The sequence below is a fragment of the Oncorhynchus keta genome, chromosome 30 (assembly GCF_023373465.1).
Source record: "Oncorhynchus keta strain PuntledgeMale-10-30-2019 chromosome 30, Oket_V2, whole genome shotgun sequence".
Lineage (NCBI taxonomy): Eukaryota > Metazoa > Chordata > Actinopteri > Salmoniformes > Salmonidae > Oncorhynchus > Oncorhynchus keta.
The window spans coordinates 50,190,536-50,209,629 of record NC_068450.1 but is presented as its reverse complement, the minus strand read 5'-3'; the positions used below and the strand labels follow the sequence as shown (position 1 = coordinate 50,209,629).

At 41.4% G+C, this 19,094-nt stretch overlaps 1 protein-coding gene across 15 annotated transcripts in view; it reads left to right on the top strand.

Annotated features, from left to right (window-relative positions):
- Positions 1–2,078: 2,078 nt before the first annotated feature.
- LOC118363665 (muscleblind-like protein 2a) overlaps positions 2,079–19,094 on the top strand; it is a 75,764-nt gene continuing 58,748 nt past the window's right edge. For 4 of the 15 annotated variants that reach the window (XM_035744757.2, XM_035744768.2, XM_035744763.2 and 1 more), the window contains exons 1-2: positions 2,086–2,336; positions 14,272–15,160. In XM_035744757.2, the coding sequence (XP_035600650.1) occupies positions 14,987–15,160 (174 nt within the window). In that variant the 5' untranslated portion in view covers positions 2,086–2,336; positions 14,272–14,986. Of the gene's footprint in view, positions 2,337–5,906; positions 6,146–14,271; positions 15,161–19,094 lie in introns of those variants that run through there. The other 11 variants (XM_035744769.2, XM_035744765.2, XM_035744767.2 and 8 more) reach the window with 6 other exon arrangements.

The window sequence follows — 19,094 nt, the reverse complement described above, 5'->3', positions numbered from 1 at the left end:
GTTTTGGCAACATTGTAAAATATCATAACAAGTGGGAGCTTTTGCAGAGCATCTGAGCATGAGAAATATGCTAATGTAATAGAAGGGGAGCTACTCTATGAAGGTGACAGAGGTGTCCATTTCAAGTGAGGCCTTACGGGTCAAAACCTTAATTTAACTACAAGAGCAAGTGTGTGTGTGTGTGTGTGTGTGTGTGTGTGTGTGTGTGTGTGTGTGTGTGTGTGTGTGTGTGTGTGTGTGTGTGTGTGTGTGTGTGTGTGTGTGTGTGTGTGTGTGTGTGTGTGTGTGTGTGTGTGTGTGTGTGTGTGTGTGTGTGTGTGTGTGTGTGTGTGTGTGTGTGTGTGTGTGTGTGTGTGTGTGTGTGTGTGTGTGTGTGTGTGTGTGTGTGTGTGTGTGTGTCTGTGTGCGTGTGGTAAACCCATAGAGATCTCAGGGACTATGTCATAAACCCCAGAATGCAGTTAAAATGGCAGCAATATTGGCCAGGGAGAAATCCAAACCAGTCTGAATGAATGACAGTAGAGGTCTAATCCTGATTTTACTTTGCAGGAAAATAAATGTAAGGCATGTGATAGATCAGAAATTGTGTAATAGAATATTTCTCAACCTAAAATATTGTAATATAATTATAAATACAGTTTATAGGGGTTTAATACAGATGTTCTGTATAAATAGCCTCTACAATATATGTAAACAGACCATAAATGTCAACATTTTTGTTTTCTACATTTTTGTTTATGTGATGCAGCATCCAGGGTGCATCACATCCGGCCGTGGGAGTCCCATAGGGCAGCGCACAATTCGCACAGCATCGTCTGGGTTTGGCCAGGGTAGGCGGTCATTGTAAATAAGAATTTGTTCTTAACTGACTTGCCTAGTTAAATCAAATTAAATAACAACGTTCATGTCCATTCTAGTATTCTAATTCCTATATATATATATATATATATATGTGTATATACTGTACTCTATATGATATACTGCATCTTTATGTAATACATGTATCACTAGCCACTTTAAACCATGCCACTTTGTTTACATACCCTACATTACTCATCTCATACTCTACTCGATACCATCTACTGCATCTTGCCTATGCCGTTCTGTACCATCACGCATTCATATTTTTATGTACATATTCTTTATCCCTTTACACTTGTGTGTATAAAGTAGTAGTTTTGGAATTGTTAGGTTAGATTACTCGTTGGTTATTACTGCATTGTCGGAACTAGAAGAACACGCATTTCGCTACACTCGCATTAACATCTGCTAACCATGTGACAAATACATTTGATTGATTTGATTTTGTTTATTAAAATCTGTAGCTTGCTAGCTACATATTTTGTCCCATGAGATTCACAGTTGTTTCCTAGGCAACAAGTGGATCCCTTGCCCTTCCGTGTGCTGCTGACGTTCCTTTTGGACCATACCAAGTACAGCTATTGGTAGGATGACGGGGATATTTATCTAAACATAATCTATTTAAACGTGCAAGTTGGACAACAAATTAAATTGACATTGTAAAAAATTAAATAGAGTGTTAATACATGCAATGCAGAATTATATCACTACCCCCAAGTAGTCAAGTGCATCCTTCTTTACCATAATTTGGCCATCCCTGAACCAAAGATATTTATAAGTAACATAAGATAGTTCATCTGTGTCGTTTACAGTGAGAGCACATGAAGCATAGGGGGCAGAACAAGCAAGGAGGTGGGCAAATCCAAGCACGAGCAAGCGAGATCCCATTCGCGCGTTGTAAGCATGAATTTGCATATTTTCCGCCTTCTCTGTAAAGTGCGTGTGTGCACAAACTCAATTCGACCCCACTCGTTCTAAACAATGCAATTTTAAACTTTGGCAAAGCGTAAAGTCTATAAAGACGTAGTGCACTGTGTTCGTAACAGATTATAGTTTTGGAAACAGAAACACAGTTTTGAGATCAGATGTTTAATCGATGAGAAAGAAGAATGTTGGCCCAATTTCACCTCGTTCCATCATCTCTAACTTCCACTGGACTTCCTCTCACTACCATATTTGGTAAAGAGAAAACGTTCTAAACGGATGCTTCAGTTTTATAATCCCTGTGACGTGTCTGGGTTACCCCTTCTGGCTGTGACTGAACTGCAAAATAGCTTGTTGCTTGTGCAACACGATAGCCTTACTGTACAGTAGTTAGTTGTGAGCAAAAGTAATTTCTGCCATACCGATTTTCTATTTTTATTTTCCGACCAGAATGTTTGCAACTCGATATTACCTTTCCTGATAGTAGTTCCGCGTGGGCCGTTGGAAGTCTTTTGCCTGCGCGCGGTGACAAGTACATCTGGATGCGACAGGTAAGCAGGTAGCCAGCTAGCATAGAATAGCTAGCTAGCTAAATTCATACTTGGGTTGTTACGATTGTGTTTAGTTACCTGCTAACTAGCCAATTTGTTTACTTTGTCACCTTGTGCGTGGCTATGTGAATGTGGTTGCCAACATAGATAGATAGCTATGTTATTATACCAGCACGAACTAACGTTAGTTCGTTTTGCCGCAGCTACTTCAACAGGAATGCTAGCTAACGTTAACTAGCTAGCATCTCGTAGGCTTTCAAAGTGAGTTGACAGATTTTGTAGAAACTATTGCTTCAGTTAGCCAATGTTGTCAGCTCGCACTAAATTCCACCCACGAGGTCGCTTCCAACTAACGTTATTGGCTAAGAACGGTTCCCTAATTTCACGGCAGGCGAACGTGTTATCGAGCTGTCAAGCTTCAGGTGGCAGTCAGTGTCATTAACGTTATTAATGTTGTTATTGACTTGATAGTTGTTGTACCTACATAGCTAACTAACTAGTTGGCTTTGGCAAGCCAATGTTGCCATACCAAAGCCGATGCAAACTAGCTAGTTACCTGAAATAAATTCAATGGCCACATATTGGTCCAATTTTAAAGGGGGGGAGACGAGTATTCTATTCATTAACGTTCATGGATAGGTTGAGCAAGTTAGATCCAAATGACGGTGTGTTGCAGACATTATCACCCACAGTAACAGTACATACATCACATTGTAGGTGAAGTAAACATAATGTAGGTTATTTAACTTTGACATATAACATATTTTATGACTTAGAAATACAAAAACTCACTCACTCACAGTTTTCTTCTAGTGTGAGTGAAGGTCAATAGGCTATGCTTGTGTGTTAATGTACCAAATATGATTGATGCTGATTGAGGATGATATAGTAAGGCTCAATAAACAGTTAGGCAATGGATGTGACTCATAATTCATTACTAATAATTGTTTTATTCCATGCTCTGATGTTCATGTGTGCACTGCAAACAGGCTACTGTTTGCAGAGCAGAATACAGATTTCAGACTCAACTAATGCAATAGCCTAGGCCTGATTTTAAAAAAAAGTTATTGAATCAGGTTAACAAATGTTATCTTGCTCAGTGTTCTGGAGAATTGCTAGGACTTTAGAAGTTAATGGTATAGCCTAGCCTTCAAGTAGCATGTTATCGTCTGTCTTATCTGTCCTTCTGTAGCTCAGTTGGTAGAGCATGGCGCTTGTAACGCCAGGGTAGTGGGTTCGATTCCCGGGACCACCCATACGTAGAATGTATGCACACATGACTTGTAAGTCGCTTTGGATAAAAGCGTCTGCTAAATGGCATATATTATTATTATATATTACAAAAAGAGAGATCCTGAAATGAATATGCATTGCAAAGAACTGTTTGATGAGATTCACAGAGGATATTGGGTCTATCCGTGGATCTGTTTTGTCCATCTTCGGTAGCCATGGAAACCCACTGCTGATTGAGACTTAAAGCTCTGCAACATTGCAGGGGCAAATAAACAATTCAACAAGATGGAGCCTCTTTGTATTGTCAGTCATCTGAACGATCCTGCATTTTGATGTAGGGTAAGCCTTCTCATTTCACTCTATTATATAGTGTTCTGTACATTTTACTCAGTCAAGTATTCATTGGTCAGCAGAAAGTCCATCCAAGGGGTTCAAAGTGAAACACAACTCCTCTCCTGCCTTTTGCTATTTAATTACAGCGAACAACAGGAAGGCAGTAGCCTATCATTGATCTTTCACTGGTTTCTATTATTTCCTTTATTAAAATCTTTGAAATGGAGAGATGCCACACCCTTTATTTTATGTGGACAATTGGTGCGCATGCCTCTTAGCCATAGGCTATATAAATCAAATTTATATCATGTTTGTCATATGCACAGGGTGCAATTAAAATTCAAACCCTTCCTCTATTTGTTATACCTTGTTGTATATCTCTGCGTTGGTTGTTTTTGTTTCTTTAGCCTACTCATTGGAAAGTCACTTGTGCAGTTTATAGCCTGTTGTTTAATATCACAGCGAGGCACAAGGGTGAACCAGGACAGGGGTTAAGGAGGGGATACCATGGTGGGAAGAAAGTAGCCTGACTTGTTTGTCCGCAAGGCTTTTGTTTTCCTGTTGGAAATCTGTTTCTGCAACATTACTTTTGTTATGGCTAGTATACCATCGTCACATGGTGATTAAGATAGAATATTGGACTTTGTTTAGGACCACTTGCTCCCCAATAGCCTCCTAGGCTATATTTTCCAGTTGTTTTCCAGCAGTCATCTCCCTTCCACCTCTCTGAAGCACTTTCTAGTGTTGTCAAGCATAGCTGTAAAGTGAGTTTGCTGTCTGTTCAAGGCATTTCCAGCCCCCCTCCCCCCCAAGCATAGGAATGAGAGTAGAGCACCAACTGATTCTATATCACCTGGGGGGTTATTCACTAAAACCAAACAGAAGCAAACAAGTTGAAACAAGGAGGGACCTACCTGAATTTGTCCAATAAGAAACGCTTGTTTATGTTTTCGTTTGTAAAATGTTTTGCTACAATGTGCACTAATGAATACGACTCTTTAAGTTGGGTCCCCTATTACGATCTATGGGTGGGTCGCATGCAAAGGTGACATTGGTGGATGGCGCTAACATAAATGTTTTAGTCTGTCAACTGCTGAGGTAGGATACACAATTCACTTTGTTTAGGAAGATAGATTCACACCATACCACAGATTTAGAGAGGTGTTATTGTCCGAGCTAGCCTTGAGGGTTATCAGGTTTATTTGGCAGTGAACTGGAAAGAGCATATCTAGCCTCATTGATGTTGATGAAGCACTCAGGCTGCCACATAATCTGCTGTCCATGTATAGGAGTGGGAGCTCAACACAGACAGAGAGAGGGTGAGCGAGATAAAAAGGGACAGTTGGATAGAGAATTGGAGCGAATAACAGCTGTTGTATTGGATTTGAAAAATCATGAAGCAGGGGCTCTGACTCATCAGTTCTGTGCTGCCGCCGTTCCATCCACAACATCTCACGTGATACTAAATAGGCTGCTGTTTGTGTCGTCACTGGGGTGGGGAGAAGAGGAGGGACAATGTTCTCTTTCATGAGGGGCTGCTGCTAAGCTTATGTCATGTTACAGTGCAGGTGGGGAGAGCTTATGCTCTACATCAGATAATTTCATATTATTTAAACTGTGTTTATGTTTTGCCTATGGTGATACAGAGGATGATGTGATGTTTTCATGTTGGTTGCCTAGTAGCCTACATGTTGTGTCCTTCGTGGAATGGCCAAAAGGGGGATGGATGGTGTGTAAGCTGGGCATGAAATTGGGGAAATACCTTTAAGGTCCAGCAGTGTCTGTGTCATTGGGTAGTTCTGAGTTCTGCCTGCCAGTCAGTACCCTGCGAGCCAACCAGGAAAGAGCTGTGATCTGATATTCCTTTTCCTATTGGACCGAGCAAGGAGTGGGCAGACCTGGCTGGAGGCGGGTGGGCAGGAAGGGGCTGGCTGTGGGGGATGGCTGTTATGCATTTTAGCCAGATAGTTGAGCAGACACTGCTCTGCTTCCTGCCTGCTTCGCTCCCCTCCCCTCTGTGGCTGAGAGAAAGAAAAAAAATATCTCTGTCTAGGCATGGGACTCTGGCTGCTGCAGCGCTTTGCAGCTCCTCCCAGGGAATGACAACAGTTCACATGGTCATTAGCTCCAGACGCTGAAGCAGGGGAACTACTCCGAGGCACAGCAGCTGCACCTGGTGTCTCTTTGCTGTGGCTTAAAGAGAGAGGCACGACAGAGCTATACAGGACTCAGCAAAAAACGAGGTGGGAAGAACGTCTCTCTGATCTATTTTTTAAAAAGTAGTTTGCTGCAGTATGGTGCATACCATCCTGGGTGGGTAGGGAGGAAAGAGAGAGAGTCTGTGTTGGAGAGGGAGCTACAGAGAGGGGGAGCACAAATGGGTGAGGGGAGCTCGCTGGTACAGTCTAACGAACGCTTTGCTGGTTATAGCCGCTTGAATTTCTCGTGCTTGTGTTGGGACTTGTTGATGACTAGGGAAACTAACTTCCACAGACAGACAGTGCCTCTCCCTTCCCTTCGTGATTTAGAAAAATTATGCAGACTTCTCTCCATGAAGTTCAGAGCACATGGACTAGCCAGAGAGAGAAAGATTTGTCAGATTTATTTGTAGACCGCTCCAATAGGCTGTTTCAAACTTTCCTTTTATGCCAGAAAAGAGTTTCACTTTCAATGCAGTTCATAGGCGTAGATAAAATATGTTTCGCTTGTACTGGAGGTGGACATGAAACAGAGCTGAGGGCTGGCTCCCTAATTAGCCTTGGTTGGGCTTCTTACTTTTTTAAAGGAGGTCCCACGTCTTTTATCACAGAGGAAGTCCACAGCCACACTCCACAGTAAGCTCTTTATCCACTGCTCTGTACTGTGCTATTATGGGAGGGAGCTGTAAATGTTGACCGGTGCGGCCTGGAAACGAGCTGGAAAACACTAGAAAGGTGTCTGTCTAACTAACAGTTGGCAGTCGTGGAGGACGAAGTGGGTGTTTTCTGAAATGGAAGACCGTTAAGCCCTTCCTGTTTACAAAAAATAAACAACAAAAAACAGTAACGTCACAGACATGCAATGGCTCTTCATTAGGAAGGCAGGGGCTGCAAGCCTGAGCAACTCCCTCCCTAAATTGATTCACAAGCGGGTTGTCACTGCTGACACAGAAAGGTAATTAGCCATGCCTTTATAAAGGATTGGGAGCTTTTAGCAATTTCTTTTTCCTCCAGACCTTTTAAACAGTAACAACAATCTACATTACATTCAAAATAAGCTCTTTATGTCCAAGCACTGATTTTGTGTGTGTGCTGTGATGGATGGAAAAGAAAGCTGAATCATTTGGCCCTCACATTAGCATGGCTTTTCAGTGAAAGGATAATTCTACTTTAAAATGAACAGGCCACATTGGAAGCCATTTGAAAATTAGCCTGCTAGTTGGTCATGAGTCATAGCTTGACAGTTGAGTTGTTTTTAAGGGTTTTCTCTTCCAGAACTACCGGGAAGTGATTTAATTTAGCTAAATGCTCAATTTAAAAAGACAGACAGGCTATTAGAGGATCATCTGAAGTTGGATGATATAATAGTTTCACATCATTTCTTCCTGAGTAACTTTTGTGTGAATGCACAGTTGCAATCATATCTTTTAGTACTCAATTCTGGAAAGTAATTGACAGTCACAGTAAATGGGTCTTCTGTCTGTTACAGGCTACATACACTTAAAATCCAGTCCTCTCATTGGCTATCAGATATATATTGACCTGTAGATAGGCTAATCAGGGCAGGGGATTGGTTAAATATCCTATAGGCCAGTTCCCCCTGTCAGTGGCATGAGATGACCATTGCGGTCACCAAGTTTTAGTTAAGGCTATTAGGATATGAGGCACACATTTCTGCTGACTTTGTTAAATGTTCTCTGCTTTGCCCCTTCCCAGTAGCTCTGCTTAGCTTAGTCTGCTAACCTCTGCTTAGCTAGGTGTCTCTCATTTCTCCTTACGCTAATGACATTTGATAATTTGAAGCTCCAGGAGCTGTAGCTAATGCCAATATCAATTTGCAGGATGACATACTTTTAATTTCCATCCATTTATCCTAGCCTAATATTTCAATAGCAGGCCTATGAGTTGAGCTTCGAAAATATGCATTGCTAAGACATTTGTGTAGACTTCCAGGAAATTGTGATATACAAGTTTAGCTTATTTAAATACGTTCCCATGTGATGTGAATGTACTTAAATTTGTACATTTAACAAGATCTTTTTAAGAGAAATCTGCAGCTCAAATAAGTAGCCTAGGCTTATATTATTATGCAGAATTCTCAGCAAACGGATTGCACGATACGGCAGTTGACCATATGGAAATTCCGAACAAAATGCCTTCATCAAATATGCTTTTTAGAACCATTATTATTAGGATGGTAAAACACGTCAGGAATCATTTTAAACTAGCCTGATCATAAAAAACAACACTTACTCTTGTTTTCCCACAACCAACTGGAGATGGACATTTTTGCTTTCATTACACTGAAGCACACTCGCACTCTTTGCTGCCATGGAAAATGTAGCCTACCCGTGTTTCTCTTGGCCATATGCAAATATATGCTGGATTGCCATCTCCTGCATTGTAATAAATTCAAAAGAGCAGGTATTCATTTGCTTGATTGTTATAGACCTGCTGTTTGACAGCGAGCTGGTGCTTTAAGAAGATTGTCTGTAAAATGGAAACGATGCAAAGTTTCTGCTAGGCCTTTCTCTCAGGGTGACAACATCCAGGAGAGACTTAACACCGCATACACAGCTAATAGGATACGTGGGTGGTGTTCAGACGTCAGCTAATGACTTTTACTTGAGAGAACCCTGCACTGGCCTGCTCTCATTCAAATTAGGAGATGGCCACGATAATGCCTGGCCAGCTGGCTTTCGTAACTGGAATACATGACGGTCTAGTCGTAACATGGAGCTTTCCCCAGTCCCCACAAATCTCTGGTCTGCTTTCCTGGCTGGTTAGGCTAGTTGCGCTTTGTTAAAATGTTGAACTTTTACTGGATGGCATGGTTTTGCCTGCCTCTTTTTTTCAAGGAACAGAGCGATAGAGTACAGTTTTTAAAGGTTGCACATTTCAGTGTACCTAGTGGGATCATTATTTTTTTTTTTGCATATGCCATTTTTTATTTTGTAGATGAAAGTCAAAAAAGTTTGACTGTTGAGCACTGCGCACATCACTCTGCCCTGAAAGCACCAAGAGAGAGCTTGGCAGGGGCGTACAGGACTGATCTGTGCAGGTCACAACAAGGGTGTCGCATGGCCCTACCTATCTGCGCACCATCTGTCCCTCCTCTCGTCCTCATCAGCACTCTTTCCTGGAGGTGTGTCCACTAGGCTAGCCTCAGTATTCATACCCTTTGACTTATTCCACATTTTGTTGTGTTAGTCTGAATTCAAAATTGATAACATATTTGCTTTTGTCTTTTACCCCATAATGACAGTAAAAACACGTTTTTAGAAATGTTTGCAAATTTATTGAAAATGAAACGCATAAATATCTAATTACAGCATTACTTTAGTGTCTTGTTATTCTGTACAGGCTTCCTTCTTATCACCCTGTCAATTAGGTTAGTATTGTGGAGTAGCTAAAATGTTGTTGCTCCTTCCTCATTTTTCTCCTATCACAGCCATTAAACTCTTAACTGTTTTAAAGTCACCATTGACCTCAAGGTGAAATCCCTGAGCGGTTTCCTTCCTCTCTGGCAACTGAGTTAAGGAAGGACACCTCTATCTTTATAGTGACTAGGTGTATTGATACATCATCCAAATTATAATTTTTAATTTTACAATTGTTTTATTTCACCTTTATTTAACCAGGTAGGCTAGTTGAGAACAAGTTCTCATTTACAACTGCGACCTGGCCAAGATAAAGCATAGCAGTGTGAACAGTCAACAACACAGAGTTACACATGGAGTAAACAATAAACAAGTCAATAACATAGTAGAAAAAAAGTCTATATACATTGTGTGCAAAAGGCATGAGGAGGTAGGCGAATAATTACAATTTAGCAGATTAATACTGCAGTGATAAATGATCAGATGGTCATGTGCAGGTAGAGATACTGGTGTGCAAAGAGCAGAAAAGTAAATAAATAAAAAACAGTATGTGGATGAGGTAGGTAAATTGGGTGGGCTATTTACCGATGGACTATGTGCAGCTGCAGCGATCGGTTAGCTGCTCAGATAATTAGTAACTTCACCACGGTCAAAGGGCTATTCAATGTCTGCTTTAAAAAACAAGTTTTAACCCATCTACCAATAGGTGCCCTTCTTTGCAGGCTGTATCACATCTGGCCGTGATTGGGAGTCTCATAGGGCGGCGCACAATTGGCCCAGCATCGTCCGGGTTTGGCTGGAGTAGGCCGTCCATTGTAAATAAGATTTTGTTCTTAACTGACTTGCCTAGTTAAATTAAGTTTACATTTGCAAGGCATTCAAAAACCTCCTTGGTCTTTGTGGTTGAATCTGTGTTTGAAATGCACTTGCTCAACTGAGTGACCTTAAAGATAATTGTATGTTTGGGGTACAGAAATGAGGCAGTCGTTCAAAAAAGCTGAAAAAGTCATTTAACTAGGCAAGTCAGTTAAGAACAAATTCTTAGTCTCAATGACAGCCTAGGGGCAGAACAACAGATTTTTACCTTGTCAGCTTGGGGATTTGATCTTGCAACCTTTCGGTTACTAGTCCAACGCTCTAACCACTAGGCTACCTGCCGCCCCTTATGTAGCCCATGCACTGGCTATCTTAGGCCAGGCTACAGTACAAACACGGGGCTCAGTAATATGCTAGGGCTAAGCTGTGCTATATCATATGGCTGAATGAGCTCTCTCTCGCTCAAGTAACCTGATTTCTAGGGCATTCTCCATGATATGTAGGCTACCAGGTATCTTAGCTGTGTTCTTTGTATTTTCTGAACCAGGAAATAAGTGTTAGAGTAGGCCAATAACATATTAAACTGGTAACCTGATAGATGAAGCAGAAAGGCATTTATCATATGTCACCCTGATATGGGGTCATAATACATTGAAAGAAGACACTGTGTTGACATTTTGTTTGAATCTTTTAGCAAAATTCCATTACAATAAAAAACTTTGCCCGCACTCATATTGTAACCCAGACAGTTATTCAAATAACACATAGATTTGTGGGAATTGCTGATGCCGGGAAATTAAGAAATACTTCACTTCTAAGCGATGATGATTCAGAATTTACCATGATTTAGGAACAAAAAGTGTTTTCTGAGCCAAATAAAAACATAGAAAAATAAACTGGTGAGGTCACATCTGACATGATTCTTACCTGGTTCTTTCATAGCGACCATCTTGTCCCCGGGGGAGATGCTGTGAAATGAAATCCTGCCTTTGGGATTGCAGGCTTGGAGTCAGAGAGAAAATGCATCTCATTTCATATTTGTAGTACGGTTCTAAAGTGGGCCAATTTCCAAGATGACAGGATGGTGTTTTACCACACACACACTAGGGTTGGGCCGATATGTGACCCGATTCAGGAACTAGGCGTATGTCGCAAGTCACGACTTCACAGGAGAGCCGTTTGAATGTAAAAAAATATTTGATCAAAATACATGTGAACTTTCATGTGCCTTAATGAGAATGTGACTATAATATTGTAAATTTGCCCATAAAGTATGCCTATATGTTGGTTTCCAGGTCCAGAAATGGAGCATCATGGCTGATAATGGTTAGGCCTACTTTAACTTAGCACCAGCAGCTTGTTGCATGGTTATAGTCGTAGATATGTATTTTTACATTTTTTTTATTCTAACATTATATTTAAGCAGACCTGAATGTGACAACTGCCCATGATATCGAGCCAAGCGATCAAAGATGGGCGGTCTATCTTACAGTAGACTACTGCCATGGCTTTTACTGTCTGGACTCGTATTCTTTCATGACCACTAAAGCTACTCCCTCAAAATTTTGACTATGATTTGTACATAGGTCTATTTGTTTGTATGGAGTCCGACCAATGTCTCTTGTTCATTGTGGAGTGCAGTATGCTCACTATGCTAGTGTTGTTGTACTTATTTTGTCCCATGTCTTTGAATGGAGGGATCTGTGGGATATGAAACAGTGAAGAGAATTCTAAACAGCAGCTGCAGCTTTTTACAACCCTCCCTCCCTTGTTCGCCTGCCCTACCCCCACTTCCTTCTCCCAGTTATCACCAGAAAGTATTTCCAGATGTTCTAAGGGAAAGAGGCTCCCTGCACGGTAGTCAGTTTGTAATGGATTGAAAAAGCAAGCTAAAGGCTAGACCCCTTTTTAAATTTGATCTATCAAGTCCTTTTCCCCCTCCCCAACCCGAGTAGCCGGAGGACATTGCCTGAAAACAGATGCAGAGCGAGAGGCGCGAGACTCTTATTCTCTCTCTGTGAATTGAAAATCCACTGGCCATATCAATGATCTGACGTCTAATTTGACTGGTCTTGTCTGGTGGGTGTTGAGGCACTCTAGGTACCCAGGCAGTGGCGTAATTGTGTCTGGCACATGCATCTGTCTCGGTCTCTCTTGCTCTGCCTGTTGGATGGCTTCCCGGAATACTGCTGCACTGCACGTTTTCTATTAGCTAGCGGCTCTCGTCACGGCATTACTCGACAGGGTGGGTGGACCCCAGGGGCTTTGTCCCTCCTGTCCCGCACTGGCTTGGCTTACTGCACTCTTGCTGTCTCATTGCACAGGGGTCGTTGCCATTCTCCGCTCTGCTTTGTATTCAACACGCCTGATGGCTGCGCCGGGCGAGTTGGCGCACAATGACGCAAAGTAATGATCGGGAACTCAGACCAAGTGGCAGCTGAATAACCTCGCAACTGCCCTCTGTTGGCTTACACAACACTTCAAGCCAGCCTCCTTCTACCTAGCCACACACAAACAAGGGCGACTCACACTCACACTCACACTCACTCTCACTCTCACTCTCACTCTCACTCTCACTCTCTGTCTCACTCTCACTCTCACTCACACCACTAAAAACAGGGCGCCAGTCATCTGTATATCAATGTGTTTTCGACAGCCATATTATTCTCCTATTCTTAATATGATAGGCTAAACACTGTTATAACATTTCTCAGTGTTTGGCTTTGGCCCTACATTTCTAGGGCACAAGCTTAAGTTTTGGGGGACAAGTCCAGTGGTGTAAAGTACTTCAGTAGTTTTATTTAGGTATCTGTACTTTACCATTTTATATTTTTGACTTCACTAGATTCCGAAAGAAAACAATGTACTTGTTACATTTTCAGTGCTTAGCAGGACAGGAAAGTGGTCCAATTCCCTCACTTATCAAGAGAACATCCCTGGTCATCCCTACTGCCTTTGATCGGAAGGACTCACAAAACACAAATGCGTTGTTTGTAAATGTCTGTGCGTTGGAGTGTAAATTGTGCCATCTGATTTTGTTATTATAAGCAATTTTTAATTATTTATACTTTTACTTTTGTTACTTAAGTATATTTAAAACCAAATACTTTTACTCAAGCAGTATTTTTCTGGCTGACTTTTTAAAACTTTTACTTGAGTCATTTTCTACGAAGGTATCTTTACTTTTACTCAAGTATGACAATTGGATATTTTTTCCACTACTGGTAAAGTCTACTAGTTAGGTAGGACAGGACAGAATAGGCCATGAAATTGACATAATAAAATGTTCTTATAGCTTAAGCTTTTTCCGATTTGGAGGGCTTGACCGAATTCTTGACAATGGATCAGAATTATATTGGCAGCCTTTCTGCGTGACATTTTGTTTTACGTTTTCCCCTTGGCGGTGTATAGAAATGTTGGAATTTAAGTACATTTTATATAACATTTTAATGATTTTTAAAGCTAGTTTCCTGCAATTCTATCAATTTTTCCATGGCTGATGTTGTTATTTTATTTTTCGCATAATAACAATGTATAATATTTTTATTATTAATTGTTTTTTTAATGTTCTATTATTTTCTACATAGCTTACGTTTGTTTGGTTTTAGTCATTTAAGTTTCCACTGAAACCTTTTCCATCCCAAAAATGTTATGAAATAGAAACATTCATTAGCGGCCTGCCCAAGCAGTACAAAGGCAGAAAAATCTCTGAATACTTTTGCCGTTGGGTCTGTATTGTTAAAGAACATTCACAGCTTTATCTTGTGAACAGTGGATTTATTGCGTTTATAGAGTTTTCTAATTGATTGTCCACTAATTGATTTGGGGGAAATAATGCTGTCCCCAGCAATATGTTTCCACTTTATTTCATGAACTGTTTTAGCTTAAAATAAAAAAAACAGACTGTTGCATTAATGCCTCAGGCAGTTGTTTAACTACTCCTCTGAATATAACCCCTCTCTCTTTCACACACAGATCGTCGACAGAAAGTGCCTTGTCAGACATCCCTACTTGAGCTGCCTGCCTGCACGTCACCTCCACCAAGCATGCAACATTCCCTCCCTCGCTGTGACAGAAGATAGCTCAACCTCACCCCCTGCCCTACCAACTCATCTTTATCTGGCTCCGTCGCTGCGCTGCCTCAGAAACCCAAGCAGAAATATTTAACTGCAGCGGTTGAGGGAACTGGCTGGACTCTCTGCCAAAACAGAGTGCTGACTGACCCATTCGGAGAAGTTTAGTCAATACCCAACCCACCATCTGCACAAATTTATATTCTCGCCCAAGCAGTGCCATCACCCTCGAAATAGCACCAGTTTCAATTATCTTCCCCACCCCCTCCCCCTTTCTTCACACTACCACCACATTCGGACGGTCCGTCAGTCCACCCTGCCTCTGAGCATGCCCCCGTTGACCTGTCAGTGGCCTGCACCTGGGACTAACTGATTGACAAGCGACGTCTCTTGATTGACAGATTCTCTGATAGCCGCCATCTCCCAAGCTGCGCCCACATCCAGGTTGCAAGTCCACCAACTCTGCTGCTCTGAAGTCCGCAAGGGCAAACGACTTTCACTGACCCACACAATCTTTTTTGCTACACTTTTAGTAGTTTTTTTAGCACACTGAAGAGCCATTAGAGTATAGCGTCTCCTTAAACAAGTGGCTAGCTTTACCCCACCCCGGCATTGCTATGGCTTTAAATATTGCTTCGATGCGAGACACAAAATGGCTGACGCTGGAGGTGTGCCGACAGTTCCAGAGGGGGACATGTTCGCGGAGTGACGAGGAATGCAAATTTGCGCACCCGCCCAAAAGCTGCCAGGTGGAGAACGGAAGGGTGATTGCCTGCTTTGACTCGCTAAAGGTAAGGAATGCAGAGCACAGATAAAGGGGAAGTATTTATTCTAAAGCACATGTGTCAAACACAAGGCCCGCTGGCAGGATCTGGCCCATGACACATTTCTGTCAGGCCCGTTCTGTGCGCCAAAGGCGGTGCATTGCCACACACTCCTCCTCCCAGAGACCCACACACACACACACACACACCTACCCATGAGCCAGCCAGTGTGCTGTATCATTTCATCACTAAACATTTGCAGCATCCCCAACTGTTCTCATTAATGGTACTGACCAATTTAAGCGTGTTGTCAGAACCAGGCAATTGCTGTACTACAGACAACTTTTTGTCAACCAATATGACATTATTAGATAAAGGATTCACATGTGAGTGTGGTGAGTCAACAGTTTGATACGCTCCCAAAGTGCGCAGTGGAGAAAAAGTGCATGGACACATACCACAGTCCTAGGCTACTAAAATGTTGGAGTCTGGCTTCAGTTTTTTAAAGCTTGACAATGAATAAACAAAAAACTAAACATGCAACAAAACACCATGCAAAGGGTAAACCTATAGGCCCGTTAAAGCAACATACAGCTGCTTTCAACTACCTGTGATTCATGCAGTGTGAAAAATTATAAACATATTTTAAGTTTAAATGTTACAACAACCTACCTACGTTTTTGTTATTTGCAATTTTGAAATACTTTTTGATTAGGGTTGTAGCATATTATGCACCTCTGCAAACACAGCAGCAACGGTTGGACAAGTATTATCTTTTGTTTAATGTTAAAATGCTCTATCCAGCATCCTATGTACGTTTTTATTTAACATATTTTTCTAAAAACAAACAGGCTATGTCTGGCCCACAATTGTTTTCCCCTTCCCAATATGGCCCCTTGCAGTGATTGAGTTTGACTCCCCTGTTCTAAGGGCTTCTGTGGTATCACTCTCCAAATCCTTTGCTCATTAAATTGGGACAGATTTACTGTATATTTAAATTGGGCACTACAGAGTGAAGACCCCTTAAGAATCAACAGGTTTTGTTTCATAATGGCTTGAATTTTACCCAGGTTTGAATAGATCTGTCTTGCTGTAGGCCTAATCATTTTTAAACAACTCCCTAATTATAGTCAGTTTAAAACAGCCTGTTAACTTCTCTGGGATATTCGGGATGGTAGTGTCCCACCTCGACAACAGCCAGTGAAAGTGCAGGGCGCCAAATTCAAAACAACAGAAATCTCATAATAAAAATTCCTCAAGCATACAAGTATTTTACACCATTTTAAAGATAAAATTCTCGTTAATCCAGCCACAGTGTCTGATTTCAAATAGGCTTTACAGCGAAAGCACACCAAACGGTTATGTTAGGTAAGCACCTAGTCACAGAAAACACACAGCCATTTTCCCAGCCAAATAGAGGAGTCACAAAAAGCAGAAATAGAGAAAATTAATCACTAACTTTTGATCTTCATCAGACAACACTCAGGACTTCATATTACACAATACATGTACAGTGGGGCAAAAAAGTATTTAGTCAGCCACCAATTGTGCAAGTTCTCCCACTTAAAAAGATGAGAGGCCTGTAATTTTCATCACAGGTACACTTCAACTATGACAGACAAAATGAGAAAAACAAAATCCAGACTTACAACGCGCAGGTCCAAGCGAAAGTTCAGACAAAGTTATATTACAGTTCGTAGAAACATGTCATATGAAGTATAGAATCAATCTTTAGGATGTTTTTATCATAAATCTTCAATAATGTTCCAACCGGAGAATTCCTTTGTCTGCAGAATTGCAATGGAACGCAAGCTAACTCTCACGTGAACGTGCGTGGTCAGCTCATGGCACTCTTTCAGAGCCCTGACTCAATCCCATCTCTTTCGCCCCCACTTCACATCAGAAGCCTCAAACAAGGTTCTAAAAACTGTTGACATCTAGTGGAAGCCTTAGGAAGTGCAATATGACCCCATAGACACTGTGTATTCGATAGGCAATGAGTTGAAAAACTACAAACCTACGATTTCCACTTCCTGGTTGGATTTTTTTCTCAGGTTTTTGCCTGCCATATGAGTTCTGTTATACTCACATACATCATTCAAACAGTTTTAGAAACTTCAGTGTTTTCTATCCAAATAGTATGCATATATTAGCAACTGGGCCTGAGTAGCAGGCAGTTTACTCTGGGCACCTTATTCATCCAAGCTACTCAATACTGCCCCCCAGTCCCAAAGAAGTGAAGGTGTCTTCATATATTCAGTCGAAGCAAATTAGCTTGGCCTATTACGTAACAACTTTGTAATATGAGGGGACTCATTCTGGAGCAGGTAATGGATAAACAACATGTGCTATAGATCATTCATACCACAGTAACATGTAAGTACACCTGATTTTAACATTTTGCTGTTCCAATGCTAGGGGGGGTGCTCAAATTAGAGAGTGTGTCAGTTCTTCACGCAATGCCAGAGTCTTGACCTATAGCGTGAAATGTCAGAGGTCTTCTGTTGTGATCACTGCCACCAGTTGTGGGTTATATGTTTAGCTCTGTTACCATTCCACGTCCATCCTTTATACTAGTGTCTAACATCTGATCGGTGTAGAGGTGTCCGATGGTTCTATTTCTAGACTGTGTCAGCTGTTACACAAAACAACATGTTGAATAAGGTGAATGGTTTTTATTTAGCTTATGCAAGCAGTTGTTGCAATAGCATAAAACTATAAGAGTATGCTGCATGGTCACTTTATTTGGATAGTCCCATATAGATGATCAACAGATAGTCATACGATAAACACACTATCTGTTGATCAGCAAATGCTTGCGACTGTTACAAAAGGGTTATGGTTTGGTTTCGAATAAGAGTTAGGGTAAGGGCTAGGTTAAGGGTTAATTTTAGGATTAGTTTTGGGGCTGGTGGATAGTTAGTGGAAATGTTGTTGACCCTTATTGAACATCTACTTGGCACTATCCAGATAGTGTTTCAAGGATTTATGCTTAATGTTTATTTATCCATATTTTTTTCTACACTGTGGAAACATTTTGTTTTAGACATTGAAAAGACCTAGGCCGATACTGCAATCATGGTGCCTCGTAATCCAATAATTCAACAGGGAATCAATAAGAAAATCAAGTACAACTAAATCCCTGAGAAAGTTCAAGATGAAAGAACCTGACAAGAACCTCATATTAAAAGCAGGTCCCCTTACATAACATTACACAGTGAACTACTGCAGTGGGGGTGGGGGAGTGCAGGCTCCCTTGTTTTTAAGACAGCGGCAGCAGTAGCTGCAATAAACCTTGGAAACCTACCCAGTGACAATGATGAATGACCAGAGAAACTGGAGCAGGTATCTTGCCGAACAATAGTCGTACCTCACAATGCCTTAGCTTTTGAGATGAAAGTGTGAGCTATTGCAGCAATTTTAAAGGGACACCAACCAGAAGGTTATGCAGTGTTTATAACACAATCTTCAAGGTCATGCTTTGGGTCAAAGGCAGAGGATGAGTTTCAAACATAAGCGTGAGATGCGCTTTTTACATGATACCAATACTGGGAACTCACTGTGGGTCTGTTATTATTCTGGGGCTGTTCCCGCTGTCGCTGACCCCTTAAGAATGTGGGTTAAGGTCAATGTGCGTTCTACATGATACAAACTCTCTGTCCAGCAAGATTTAGGGCCAATATACTATATACTATACTTTTCATTTGCAAATTGTGTATGTCATCATCTGTAATGATCACCACCTCCTTGGCATGTGTGGATTTATGCCTGCTTCAGTTCAGAACCAAACCCAATAACCACTCTAACTACATGAGTATTGGCAGCTCTATGTCATTTAGAGGCAACACGCTGTTGAAAATGGCATTGTATTTATGGGGACATCAGCTGCTTTCTTGGCAACCCCCTTGTTATTTGTAAATCCCTGTGAGTTATTGCAGAGCAATCGGCCAATTGACTGGCG